This window comes from Saccopteryx bilineata, chromosome X, assembly GCF_036850765.1.
Source record: "Saccopteryx bilineata isolate mSacBil1 chromosome X, mSacBil1_pri_phased_curated, whole genome shotgun sequence".
NCBI lineage: Eukaryota > Metazoa > Chordata > Mammalia > Chiroptera > Emballonuridae > Saccopteryx > Saccopteryx bilineata.
This window is the reverse complement of record NC_089502.1, coordinates 29,280,550-29,293,679: the sequence shown is the minus strand read 5'-3', so window position 1 is coordinate 29,293,679 and position 13,130 is coordinate 29,280,550. Positions and strand designations below refer to the sequence as shown.

Genomic DNA, 13,130 nt, shown 5'->3' with positions numbered 1-13,130 from the left:
CCTGGAGAGCATTATGCTAAGTGAAAAAAGCCAGTGAGAGAAAGATAAGTACCATATTTCACTCATATGTGGAATCTAATGAACAAAAGGAATTAACAAGCAAAAGAGACAGACTCATAGGTAGACAGCAGGCTAACAGCTGTTAGGGGTCAGGGCTGGGTGAGAGAGTGGAGGGATTGAAAAAAAAAGAAAAATGAGAAAACTCATGGACAGGGACAACAGTGTGGGGACTGCTGGGAGAGGGGGAATGGAGGAGGAAAGGAGGGTACAGAGGAAATAAATGGTGAGGACGGAGACTTGAGTGATATATTGTAGAATTGTGCATCTGAAACCTGTATAATTTTGTTACCCAGTGTCACCCTAATAAAGTTAATAAAAAAATACTTCTGTTAACTGAAGATCAGTTTATTCACTCAAATATGTTTACTGACACCTACTGTTTTAAGTATTATGTTTGATCAGTGAGACAAGGCACTCCTTTCAAGGAGCTGATAAACTTTTAATGACCATATCTGTTTCAATAAACACTTCCAAATATTTTATAAAACTGTCACATCTGCCTTGTGGTTTGGAATTCTCTGTTTCAGTGTAACTTCATTAAAATGTATGGTCATTGTTGTAGAGATGCCATATCTTTTATTTTAATTAAAAAATAGGTTTCAAATTAAAAAAATATTTATTGATTTTAGAGAGAGAGGAAGAAAGAGAGAGAGTGAAACATCAATTTGTTCCTTTATGTGCCCTGACCAGGGATTGAACCTGCAACCTTTGAGCACCAGGATGATACTCTAACCAACAGAGCTATCTGGCAGTGTTTTAAAATTTTTCTCTATTGATTTTTTTTTTTTTTTTTTTTTTTTACAGAGGCAGAGATAGACAGGGACAGACAGACTGGAACGGAGAGAGATGAGAAGCATCAATCATTAGTTTCTTGTGTGTTGCGACTTCCTAGTTGTTCATTGATTGCTTTCTCACATGTGCCTTGACCGTGGGCCTTCAGCAGACCGAGTAACCCCTTGCTGGAGCCAGCAAGCTAGGGTCCAAGCCAGTGAGCTCCTTGCTCAAACCAGATGAGCCCGCGCTCAAGCTGGCGACCTTGGGGTCTCGAACCTGGATCCTTCTGCATCCCAGTCCAATGCTCCATCCACTGCGCCACCGCCTGGTCAGGCTCTATTGATTTTTTTAAAGATGGAGAGAGGAAGAGGAATAGAAAGATCAATTTCTTGTTCCACTTATTTATGCATTTATTGGTTGATTCTTGTATTGTACCGCGACCGTGAATTGAACCTGCAACCTTGGTTTATCGATAGGATGTTCTAACCAACTGAGCTACCTAGTCAGGTCTGATGCCATCTTTTCTTTTTATTTATTTTATTTTATTTTTATTTTTTTGTATTTTTCTGAAGCTGGAAACAGGGAGGTAGACAGACTCCCGCATGCGCCCGACCGGGATCCACCCGGCATGCCCACCAGGGGGCGATGCTCTGCCCATCTGGGGTGTCGCTCTGTAGCAATCAGAGCCATTCTAGCGCCTGGGGCAGAGGCCACAGAGCCATCCTCAGTGCCAGGGCAAACTTTGCTCCAATGGAGCCTTGGCTGTGGGAGGGGAGGGAGAGACAGAGAGGAAGGAGGGGTGGAGAAGCAGATGGGCGCTTCCCCTGTGTGCCCTGGCCAGGAATTGAACCCAGGACTCCCGCACACCAGGCTGACACTCTACCACTGAGCCAACCGGCCAGGGCACCATCTTTTCTTTTTAAACTAAGGTCTTTATTTACATACCAACAGAAACACGTACAAATCAGAAATGTGCTGCTCAATGAATTTTCATGAAGTGAACATGCCTGTGTAACAAGCACCAAGATCAAGAAACAGTTCAAGAACCCCAGAAACCAACCTCACGCACACTTCTGGTCATGTCCTTGTCCCACCATAGATTAGTTTTGCCATTTGTTGAACTCAATATAAATGAAATCATATAATGAGTAATCATAGGGTTTTTAAAAAACCTGTGAATTCATTGTGAACATTTACAGAGTGGATTATTTTATAAAAGGTCCAGGGTTTCTGTTTCTTTTTAAAAATATGTGACAGCGACTGAGTGGGTCAACAAATGAATGATTCCCTTCCCCCTCCCCTCTCTCTCCCTTTCTCTTTCAATTTTTCTGAAAATAAAAAAGAAATTAAGGCCTGGCCGGATAGCTCAGTTGGTTGGGGCATCGGCCCCGAGCCGGAGGTTGCTGGTTGGATTACCCAGTCAGGGCAAATTCAGGAGCAGCTCCATGTTCCTGTCTCTCTCTCTCTCAGAAAAATAAAAAATAAAATTAAAAAAAAGAAAGACATGACAGGTTCTTTGTGGTGATGAAAACATTCTGCATTCTGACTGAACCAATGACAATATTCTGGCTGTGATAATGCACTGGAGTTTTGCAAGATGGTGCCATTGGGGTGAGTTGAGTGAAGGGTAGGGGATCTTTGTATATTTATTATTATTATTATTATTATTATCTTGTGAGAAAGACAGAGAGGGACAGATAGGAATATACAGACAGAAAGGGAGAGACAGATGAGAAGCAATAACTCTTGTTGTAGCACCCTTAGTTGTTTATTGATTGCTTTCTCATATGCAATTTTACAGGGTGGGGGGCTCCAGCTGAGTGAGTGACCCCTTGCTCAAGCCAGCGACCTTGGGCTATAGGACAGTGACTTTTAGGCTCAAACTAGCAACCCCATGCTCAAGTCGGCGACCTTAGGGTTTTTAACCTGGGTATTCTGCGTTCCAGGCCAATGTTCTATCCACTGCGCCACTGCCTGGTCAGGCTCTGTGTATTATTTCTTTAGATATATGTAAATCTACAAGTATCTCGGCTTAACCTGTGGTGGTGCAGTGGATAAAGCTTTGACCTGGAATGCTGAGGTCATCAGTTTGAAACCTTAGGCTTGCCTGGTCAAGGCACATATGGGAGTTGATATTTCCTGCTCCTCTCTCCTTCTCTCTCTCTCTCCTCTCTAAAACTGAATAAATAAAAAAATATAAGTATCTCAAAATAAAATGTTTCATTAAGAATTAAAAAACTGGGCCCTGGCTGGTTGGCTCAGTGGTGGAGCGTCGGCCTGGCGTGCAGAGGTCCCGGGTTCGATTCCCGGCCGGGGCACACAGGAGAGGCGCCCATCTGCTTTTCCACCCCTCCCCCTCTCCTTCCTCTCTGTCTCTCTCTGCCCCTCCTGCAGCAGGGGCTCCATTGGAGCAAGGATGGCCCGGGCACTGGGGATGGCTCCTTGGCCTCTGCCCCAAGCGCTGGAGTGGCTCTGGTTGCGGTGGAGCGACGCCCTGGAGGGGCAGAGCGTCGCCCCCTGGTGGGCAGAGCGTCGCCCCCTGGTGGGCGTGCCGGGTGGATCCCGGTCGGGCACATGCGGGAGTCTGTCTGACTGTCTCTCCCCGTTTCTGGCTTCAGAAAAATACAAAAAAAAAAAAAAAAGAATTAAAAAACTGGCCAGTTGGCTCAGCAGTAGAGCGTCAGCCTGGTGTGTGAAAGTCCCAGCTTGATTCCTGGTCAGGGCACACAGGAGAAGCGTTCATCTGCTTCTCCATCCTTCCCCCTCTCCTTTCTCCCTATCTCTCTCTTCCCTTCCCACAGCCAAGGCTCCCTTGGAGCAAAGTTGGTCCGGGTGCTGAGGATGGCTCCATGACCTCTACCTCAGATACTAGAATGGCTCCTGTTACAATGGAGCAATGCTGCAGATGGGCAGAGCAATGCCCCAGATGGGCAGAGCATCGCCCCTTAGTGCACTTGCTGGGTGCATCCTGGTTGGGCACATGTGGGAGTCTGTCTCTCTGCCTCCCCACTTCTCACTTCAGGAAAAAGAAAAGGTTACTCTACCCAACAAAGCTATCACTTAGAATTGAAGTATAAAGAGTTCCCCAGATAAGTAAAAGCTAAAGGAGTTCATCACCAGGAAAGCAATATTATAATAAATATTAAAGGGTCTTCTTTTTTTTCTTTTTTTTTTTAGATTTTATTTATTCATTTTAGACAGAGGAGACAGAGAGAAAGAGAGAGAGAGAGAGAGAAAGAGAGAGAGAGAGAGAGAGAGAAGGAAGGGAGGAGCAGAAAGCATCAACGCCCATATGTGCCTTGACCAGGGAAGCCCGGGGTTTCAAACTGGCGACCTCAGTGTTCCAGGTCGATGCTTTTACCCACTGTGCCACCGCAGGTCAGGCTAAAGGGTCTTCTTTAAGAAGAAAAGATTAAAAAAGAATAAAATGGCAATAAATACATATTTATCAATGATTACTTTAAATGCAAATGGATTATATGCTCCAATCAAGAGCTGTATGGTGACAGCCCTGGCTGGGTACTCGGTTAGTTAGAGCACCGTACTGACACGCCAAGGCTGTGGGTTTGATCCCTGGTCAGGGCACATACAAGAATCAACCAATGAGTTCATAAATAAGTGGAACAACAAATTGATGTTTTTTATCTCCATCCTTTCTTCTCTTTCTCTAAAATCAAGAAATAAAAATTAAAATATAAAAAACAAAACATATACAGTGACTAAATGGATAATAAAACAAGACTGTTACATATGCTGTCTACAAGAGATCCCTTTCAGATCCAAAGGTACACACAGAGTGAAAACAATGGAATGGAAAAAGATATTTTATGAAAATGGAAACAAAACAAACAAAAAAAGCTGGGGTAGCAATATTTATATGAAACAAAATCGACTTTAATATATTGTTGTATTTTAGAGACAGAAGCATCAATCTGTTGGTCCACTTATTTATGCACTCATTGGTTGATTCTTGCATGTGCCCTGACCGGGGAGCAAGACCACACACCTTAGTGTATTAGGACAATGCTCTAACCAAATGAGCCACCCCACAAGGGCAACAATACAGATTTTACAACAAAGGTTATAACAAGAGATGAAGAAGGACACAGCAACTCTACTTTTGAGTACTTATCTGAAGAAACCTAAAATACTAAATCAAAAAGACGTGCACATCCATATGTTTATTGCAGTATTACTTACATTAGGCAAGATATGGAAGCAACTTCAGCATCCAGTAATAGTGACTGGATAAAGAAGTGGTGCATACGCCCTGACTGGTTAACTCTGTGAAGAGTGTTGGTCATGCATACAAGTTGCCGGTTCAATTCCTGGTCAGGGCACATACAGGAATAGCTCACTGTTCCTTTTTCTATCTCTTTCTCTCTCTCTCTTCTCTGTGTCCTCTCTCTGTCCCCTTCCTCTCTCTCTCAAATCAATAAATCTGGTGTGAATGAAAAAAAAAGAAGTGGTGCATATATATAATGGAATAGCCATAGAAAAGGACAAAATCTTGCCAGACCAGGTGGTGGCGCAGTAGATAGAGCATCAGACTAGGATGCGGAGGACCCAGGTTCGAAACCCTGAGGTCACTGGCTTGAGCGCGGGCTCATCTGGCTTGAGCATGGGATCACCAGCTTGAGTGCGGGGTCGCTGGCTTGAGCGTAGGATCATAGACATGACCTCATGGTCGCTGGCTTGAGCCCAAAGGTTGCTGGCTTGAAGCCAAAGTCATTCGCTTAAAGCTCAAGGTCACTGGCTTCAGCAAGGGGTCACTAGCTCTGCTGTAGCCCCCCAGTCAAGGCACATATGAGAAAGAAATCAGCGAACAACTGAGGAGCTGCAACAAAGAACTGATGGTTCTCATCTCTCTCCCTTACTGTCTGTCTGTCCCTCTGTCTCTCTCGCTGACTCTGTCTCTGTCAAAAATAAATAAATAAAAAGAACAAAATCTTGCCATCTGCAACAATATGGATGGACCTAGAGGATATTATGGTAAGTGAAATAAGTCAGAGAAAAACAAATGCCAGATGATTTCATTTATACATGAAATCTAAAAAGCAAATAAGCACAACACAAACAGACTCATAGATACAGAGAACATATTGATGGCTGCCAGATGGGGGTGGGTTTGGGGGACTGGGTGAACAAGGTGAAGGGACTAAGAAGTACAAACTGGTTGTTACAGAGTAGTCACAGGGATGTAAAGTACAGCGAAGGGTATACAGTCAATAATAGCATAATATAATATAACTCTACATGGTGCCAGACCAGATAGATACTAGATTTACATAAACCTCTAATCACAGGGTTGTATACTTGAAACTAATATAATATTGTACGTCAACTGTAATTTAAAAAGAAAAAGGTTTAAAAGAATTGGAAAAGTGATAAATTATGGACCATGAAGTATAAAAATTTTCAGTAACAGATTATTTCCAAGAAACATGAAAAGTAAGCCCTGAACTGTTTTTCTAAGAGTATAGTTTAAGGGTTCACCAACTTTATAATAGTATACTAATCCTTTACCTTGCATAATGCTTTAGAGTGTACAAAGTGTTACACAAATGAAAAGCAGCATGTAAGATTTATATTTTCAGAAGAAACCACGGGGCAAAAGTAAGGAAAGGGGAGCTCTAAGAAAAGATGACAGAAAGTGGAGCTAAGAAGGCTGAGGGAAGACATCATAATTTCCTTCTATGTGTGTAAAGGACACATGGTAGGGCGGCAACTCTTCTGTCTCCCCAGAGCATGAAAAACCTCCCACACTACAGTATAAACACATTTCGTTCTGTTGTAGAGAATTCTGAAAATGAGAATCATAAAAATTCTATAATGGTTTAGAAAAGGAATTTCTATAGTACATAATCTTTTCTCTGAAAATCACATCTGAAATAATTTAGGTATTGCTGGAAAATTATTTTTAGGGTTCTTTCCAATTCTCATTCTTTGAGGTCAGATTCTTTAAGCATTTTCCCAAAGGTATCTTAAGAACAAGTTTCAGATAATAATGCTTTATCACCCTGACATAAATGACAAGTTTACCTGTAAAGCTCATTGTTTCAACTCAACCTAAAGTAGACAGAGAAACATACGAGAGAGAAGAAGAAACTTATAAACAGAACCAAAGAGAAAAAAATACGGAAAAGAAAACAGGACTAAGCCTTCTGATACTATTTGATATGGGAAAACTAAACAAAATCATGTCAGCATATTTATTGTAAAAATAATTCCTTTGGGAACAGAATAGGAACCCAGAAATAAGCCTACTTATATAAGGTCTACCGGAAAGTTCTGTCTGTTTCTATCACAAGTTTCGACACGTAAGCACATGTTTATTTGGCGCATGTGTGCCTCTCTATTTTTATCACTTAATGTATACATACTGATGTAGCAAATTAACTAAAACAAAGTTGATTCACGTTAGTCTTATGTGTAAAGCGATAGTGTACCCATGGCTACTGATAAAGTTCATTTACGCCACTGTATTGTATACGAATTTCAACAAGGAAGAAATGCTACAGAAGCATGTAGAAATTTGTTGAAAGTGTTTGGTGAAGGTAAAGTTTCTGATAGGACATGCAGAAGATGGTTCGAAAAATTTGAAACAGGTGATTTCGACCTTTCTGATAAGCCACGTTCTGGGCGACCATCTTGGATCGATGACGATGTTGTTAAGACCATGTTGGAGCAAGATCCTTTGCTGACAACATTGGAGATCACAGAAAGGCTTAATTCAGCTCAGCAAACCATTTTGGACCATATTCGGAAGATAGGATTGGTGTGGAAATATATTATTTAATAAAGTTTATTGACGGTAAGAAAAATTTGTATTTTGTTTTATTCCAAAAACGGACAGAACTTTCCAGTAGACCTTATGTATAGTCAATTCATTTACAACACGGGAGCCAAGAATATTCAGGATGAGGCATAAGTAGGTTTATAGTTGTGAGTATGCAAAACACAGTTATTTTGGTACTATTATTTATTAATTATTTTATATTTTTCTGTATGAACAACTGTAAACCTACTTTTGCTCACCTCTGTACACAAATATCAAATCATTACATTGTACACCTGAAACTAAGATAATGTTATATCTCAGTTATACCTCAAAAAATCCTTTTGTAATGCTAACACCTGACATACAATCTGCTATTGGATTGAGAAAAATAATTAGAAATAATATACATGTATTTGTTTTAACACTGAACCCTTTTATGATTAGGAAATTAGTACCCTGTGAATAACAACTTAGGAAAACTATTAGCATGTTAAAATCCACTAGCAACAACATGTTTTAATCTTTAAGTATGTTCAATGATTTTTAAAACTTAAGGGGGCAGAATAGCATAAATCACTAGGAGAAAAATCTGACCTGCACTTAAAGTTCTTCCCTTAACAAAAATTTTGAATAATAGACTCTGAATTTAAACAAATGTTATTTAAAAAAATAAATATTTTTTTAATCACTTACTCTGGTTCCGGATTCTTTGGAGAAAGTCCCCATACTTCAGGAGCTCCCAATTCTCCAATCCTCTCTCTCTCACTTAACCTCCTAGAAGATACAGGCATGTAAATTATAACTCCATGGATCAACTGTGGTTCCTAAATATATAATCGAATTCAATGGAGCCCAGTCGAGTCCCGTTTTCCCTTTACCTCTTAAATTTTAAGTAAATAAAAGCTTGTATTAACTGTAAATTCAACTTTTACGATCTGATATTTTGATATTATTATCAAGCGGTACAGACTACAGATGAGGCTGGGCCAGGAAGGCGGCCTGGAAGCCTGTCAGGTGCGCCTCTGCCGCACACATGCCGTAGCTCCCAACTGCTCTCGTCACCTTCTGCAATGTGACAGAAACAGTTTTACATGTGGAAAAACTTCATTTGCTTACATACATTTATGAAAATAAAGAGAAGTCATCACTTTTGTTTGGTTAGACCAGGGGTCCCGAAACTACATGCGGCCCCCTGAGGCCATTTATCCGGCCCCCCACCGTGCTTCCGGAAGGGGCACCTCTTTCATTGGTGGTCAGTGAGAGGAGCATAGTTCCCATTGAAATACTGGTCAGTTTGTTGATTTAAATTTACTTGTTCTTTATTTTAAATATTGTATTTGTTCCCGTTTTCTTTTTTTACTTTAAAATAAGATATGTGCAGTGTGCATAGGGATTTGTTCATGGTATTTTTTATAGTCCGGCCCTCCAACGGTCTGAGGGATAGTGAACTGGTCCCCTGTATAAAAAGTTTGGGGACCCCTGGGTTAAACCTTCCGTTTGCGGAAACTCAAGCATTCATGAAGAAAATAAAAACAAAGCATTCAAAGTAGAAAATGAAAAAAGCTCTGAAAACAAGTTTTATCTGACAAAAATTGTACTCAGTGAGAGGGTTTGTTCTTTTTTTCTAATTCCTTTTTCAAAAAGGAGTACATGTATTTACCCTTGGAGGACACAAAATTTTTTTCTTGTTTTATGTTTGTGATTTCTTCTTTTAATTCTTGCTATGACTCATAAACAAACAAAACACACACACACACACAAAACACGCAGGCTCAATTCTGCAAAGTTTAGCTGCTTGTGACTCCCCTGGTTTAAAAAAAACTTTACAAAAGAAATATAATTGGTTCAACTGAGTCAACTGATTTTTTACTTCTTTATTCAGAGGAAGAGGTATTATAATCATGCAGTCAGGTTTCCCATTTGGAGAAACAGATGATCTAAAACTGCACTTGGAATATTATGCCTGATAGGCTGTGAACAGTGAGCAGTCAAATTCACACCCCTGCTGCCATCTGTCCTCTTATGACAAATTATCTTCTAAATGTGCAAAAGTAAATTTCATCCAAGAAGTTCCAACATCTTTTGGTGAGGATTGTCTAGTAAGAATCTGGTTGCTCTGTGATTACACAGCCTGTGGATAACTTTCTGAAAAACTTAATTTGGAGAGGTAGGTCCAACTTAACTCAGGACCATTTTTACTGTTTCTGTACTCATGCAGGAAAACCTAATAGCTAACACTTAAGGACCACTAATTATATTCTGAGCATTAAACCAGTGGTCCCCAACCTTTTTTGGGCCATGGACCAGTTTAATGTCAGAAAATATTTTCATGGACTGGCCTTTAGGATGGGATGGATAAATGCACAAAATAAAATTATGCAACTGGTGTAAAAATTGTGGTATTTTTAAATATAATTGTCAAACTTACGAGACAAGCGTCAAGAATGAGTCTTAGATGGATGTAACAGAGGGAATCTGGTCATTTTTAAAAAATAAAACATCATTCAGACTTAAATATAAATAAAACGAAAATAATGTAAGTTATTCTTTCTCTGTGGACCGGTACCAAATGGCCCACGGACTGGTACCGGTCCGCGGCCCAGGAGTTGGGGACTACTGCATTAAATCATTATAACTCTAAAAGCAATCATGCTAATTTTATCCCCCTTTTAAATAGTGAAGAGTGCTTGCTTCGGCAGCACATATACTAAATAGTGAAGAAAAGAAGCTCAGAGAGGTTAAGTAACTTGTCCAAGGTAACACAATTATTAAGTAGCAAGCAGGGCTTCAAATTCAGGCAGTCTGATTCTAGAGCTCATCCTCTTCATCAGGGTGCTTTATGGATTTCCCACTCCTGGAAGAAAACAACTCATGGGGACACCTCCCAGCTGTTGGAACCTTAACCTCAATGTCTGTGATACTTTAAAATTTCTTGTTTTTTTTTTAAGACATTGTGCATGTGAAACACTTAGTACTGTGCTTGACACATAATTTAACACTAAATAAGCAATAATGATAACTCCTTTCCTTTCTACTTCTTAAACCAAGGGGTCAGGAACCTTTTTGCTGAGAGAGCCATGAATGCCACATATTTTAAAATATAATTCCATGAGAGCCATACAATGACCCGTGTATGTCAGGTATTATCCAATAAAAATTTGGTGTTGTCCTGGAGGACAGCTGTGATTGGCTCCAGCCACCCGCAACCATGAACATGAGTGGTAGGAAATGAATGGACTGTAATACATGAGAATGTTTTATATTTTTAATGTTATTATTTTTTTTATTAAAGATTTGTCTGCAAGCCAAATGCAGCCATCAAAAAAGCCACATCTGGCTTGCGAGCCATAGGTTCCCGACCCCTGTAGACTTAAACTATTCATTTTTCCACTCCAATACTCACTTTCATTAGAGACCTGCTCTCACCCTGACCTTACTTTTCCTGGTCAAGATTGAGAACACTTAATAAGACCTTTTGCAACATAACCTAATCTATAGTTTAGCAGATCACTTTGCCTACATTCATTCAATTATCTTGTCTTACAGATTTTTCTCCTCTCCAATTTAAAACTTGAATCTCAACCATTCCCAACTTGCCACCAAACATTTCCATTTACAGATCCTGTTATCATCTCAAACCTGTCTGAGCATTGAACAAGTAATGCTTACATTCTTACAGAGTGCTAAGTTCTGAGAATTTTGTAATCAATAAAACAGAGCTCCTCTTTCCCATGAAATCAGCTTAATGAGGAATAAAAACACGCTCACGAATGATAACCACGCAACCAAGTACAAGCTATACAAATCCAGTAGGTCTGAGGCTCTTGGCCACGTCCGCTACAAGCCAGGAGGCAGAAGAGGGTAGCGGCTGACGAAGGCACTGTATAAAGGGGCCCGAGGATGAATGAAAAACCTAAGGGAAGGAAAGAGCGAATGGGAAAAGAAAAACAAAAACAAAATCACAAAAACGAGCGAACAGGTGTTGTCGTGGGTGGACTGAAGGAAGGGATGAAAATGGGTGCACTACAACAGAGAGCAACATGCGGAAGCAGTAGGGATGAACTATAAATCCGTCTCGGAAGGCAGGTGGGCGCAAGAGAGGAAGCGTCCATTTCACTCACTTCTGTCGCAGGCTTTCCTCCCTTTCCTTGTCCAGGAGGCTAGGCCAAGGCTTGTCGCTCCCATAGGGCCGTGAGTAGCCGCCATAATAAGCGGACGAGGCAGAAGCGAAGGGGGTGCCCCGCGTCGCAGACAGCCGTTCCCGAGAGCGTGACCGCGAGCGGGAACGGTAGGGCTGGTTTCGGGAGCCTTGGCTAAGGCCACTCGGCTGGTGATTGAGGCCATTCCGATCCACAGACCGAGAGCAAGAGTGCGAACGAGAGCGGCAGCGTCGCGGGGAGCGAGCGGATTTGCTGGATTTAGGGCTCCTCGAAGAACTGCGACGCTTCACTCTGGGGCCCGAGGCCTCCCTCTCCGGGCTGCGCGAACCAGACACCGGAGCCATCACTGCCGCGGGGCCCCCTTAGCTAGGGGACAATGGGGTGTTCTCGCTAGCCTGGGAAGATATCGGTTGCCTTGGCTCCCAGAACCTGTCACCGGGCCACAACCCGAACTCGAGGAAACCTTGGAAACAGTTCCGGGTATGTCGCAAATACCTTCCCAGGATCTAGCTTGTCCTGCCGACGCGACGTGATGTGTGTATCGGTATAAAGAAGCCGGTGGGGAAACCTGGTCCCTGCATCCTTCTAGTTCCGAGCGGAGTTGCTCAAGTGTAAATTGGGCTGGAGATGTCCTTTCTTTATTCTCGAGTTGAAATAAATACCTAGATGAAAGGACGGGACGACAGGCCACAGGACACTTTTCACTGAGCGACCTTATGAACAACAAACCCAGTGTAATTTTACATATATGTTTGTGTATATGTGTATGTATGTGTGTAGGCGTACGCATGCACACGCACATACACGTGCGCGCGCGCTCAACTTTTTCTTTCCAATCCCAAGCAAAATAAGTAAGATTTATCTTAATTGGTGGTTAGCTATACTATCTAAGCCCCATTATTGCCCAATTAGCTTAGAGGGCACAAATTCTATTTTAATGACTTGAGTCTGATACACTCCAGTTACGTTTGCTGCCTAGAGAAAATTTGCATATTTTTCTCCACTCTCCACCAATGTACTCCAGCAAAAGGAATTGGTAGTCCCCGCTCCTTGTCTCGCCCCTTAACGTAGTCCCGTCATATTGTACCTCAGCAATACATGGTTAATGGCCATTATTTCTATTTATTTTACACTGTTTGTAAATGTACGAGCATTGGAACACTAATTAGGGACTTTAATTTTTGAAGTCACAGAGAAGTTGCTGTGGAAATTCTGAATCCATTCTATCTACTAGTAGCTAGATAGCCCCTGGGCCTTTCCTCCTAAGAAGTAACTTATCAGACCTTGAAAATGAATGCCATTAATTATTCGAAACCTCCCATTTTTTGGAATTTAAAGGAAAGATGTATGACATA

At 41.3% G+C, this 13,130-nt stretch overlaps 1 protein-coding gene across 1 annotated transcript in view; it reads right to left on the bottom strand.

The window, feature by feature from the left end:
* Positions 1-12,298, bottom strand: part of LOC136317556 (NF-kappa-B-activating protein) — a 30,323-nt gene extending 18,025 nt beyond the window's left edge. The window contains exons 1-2 of the mRNA XM_066250351.1: positions 11,737-12,298; positions 8,309-8,389 (exon numbers count right to left, since the gene is read on the bottom strand). Coding sequence (XP_066106448.1) covers positions 8,309-8,389; positions 11,737-12,119 — 464 coding nt within the window. The 5' untranslated portion in view covers positions 12,120-12,298. The remainder of the gene's footprint in view (positions 1-8,308; positions 8,390-11,736) is intronic.
* Between the last annotated feature and the right edge of the window lie 832 nt (positions 12,299-13,130).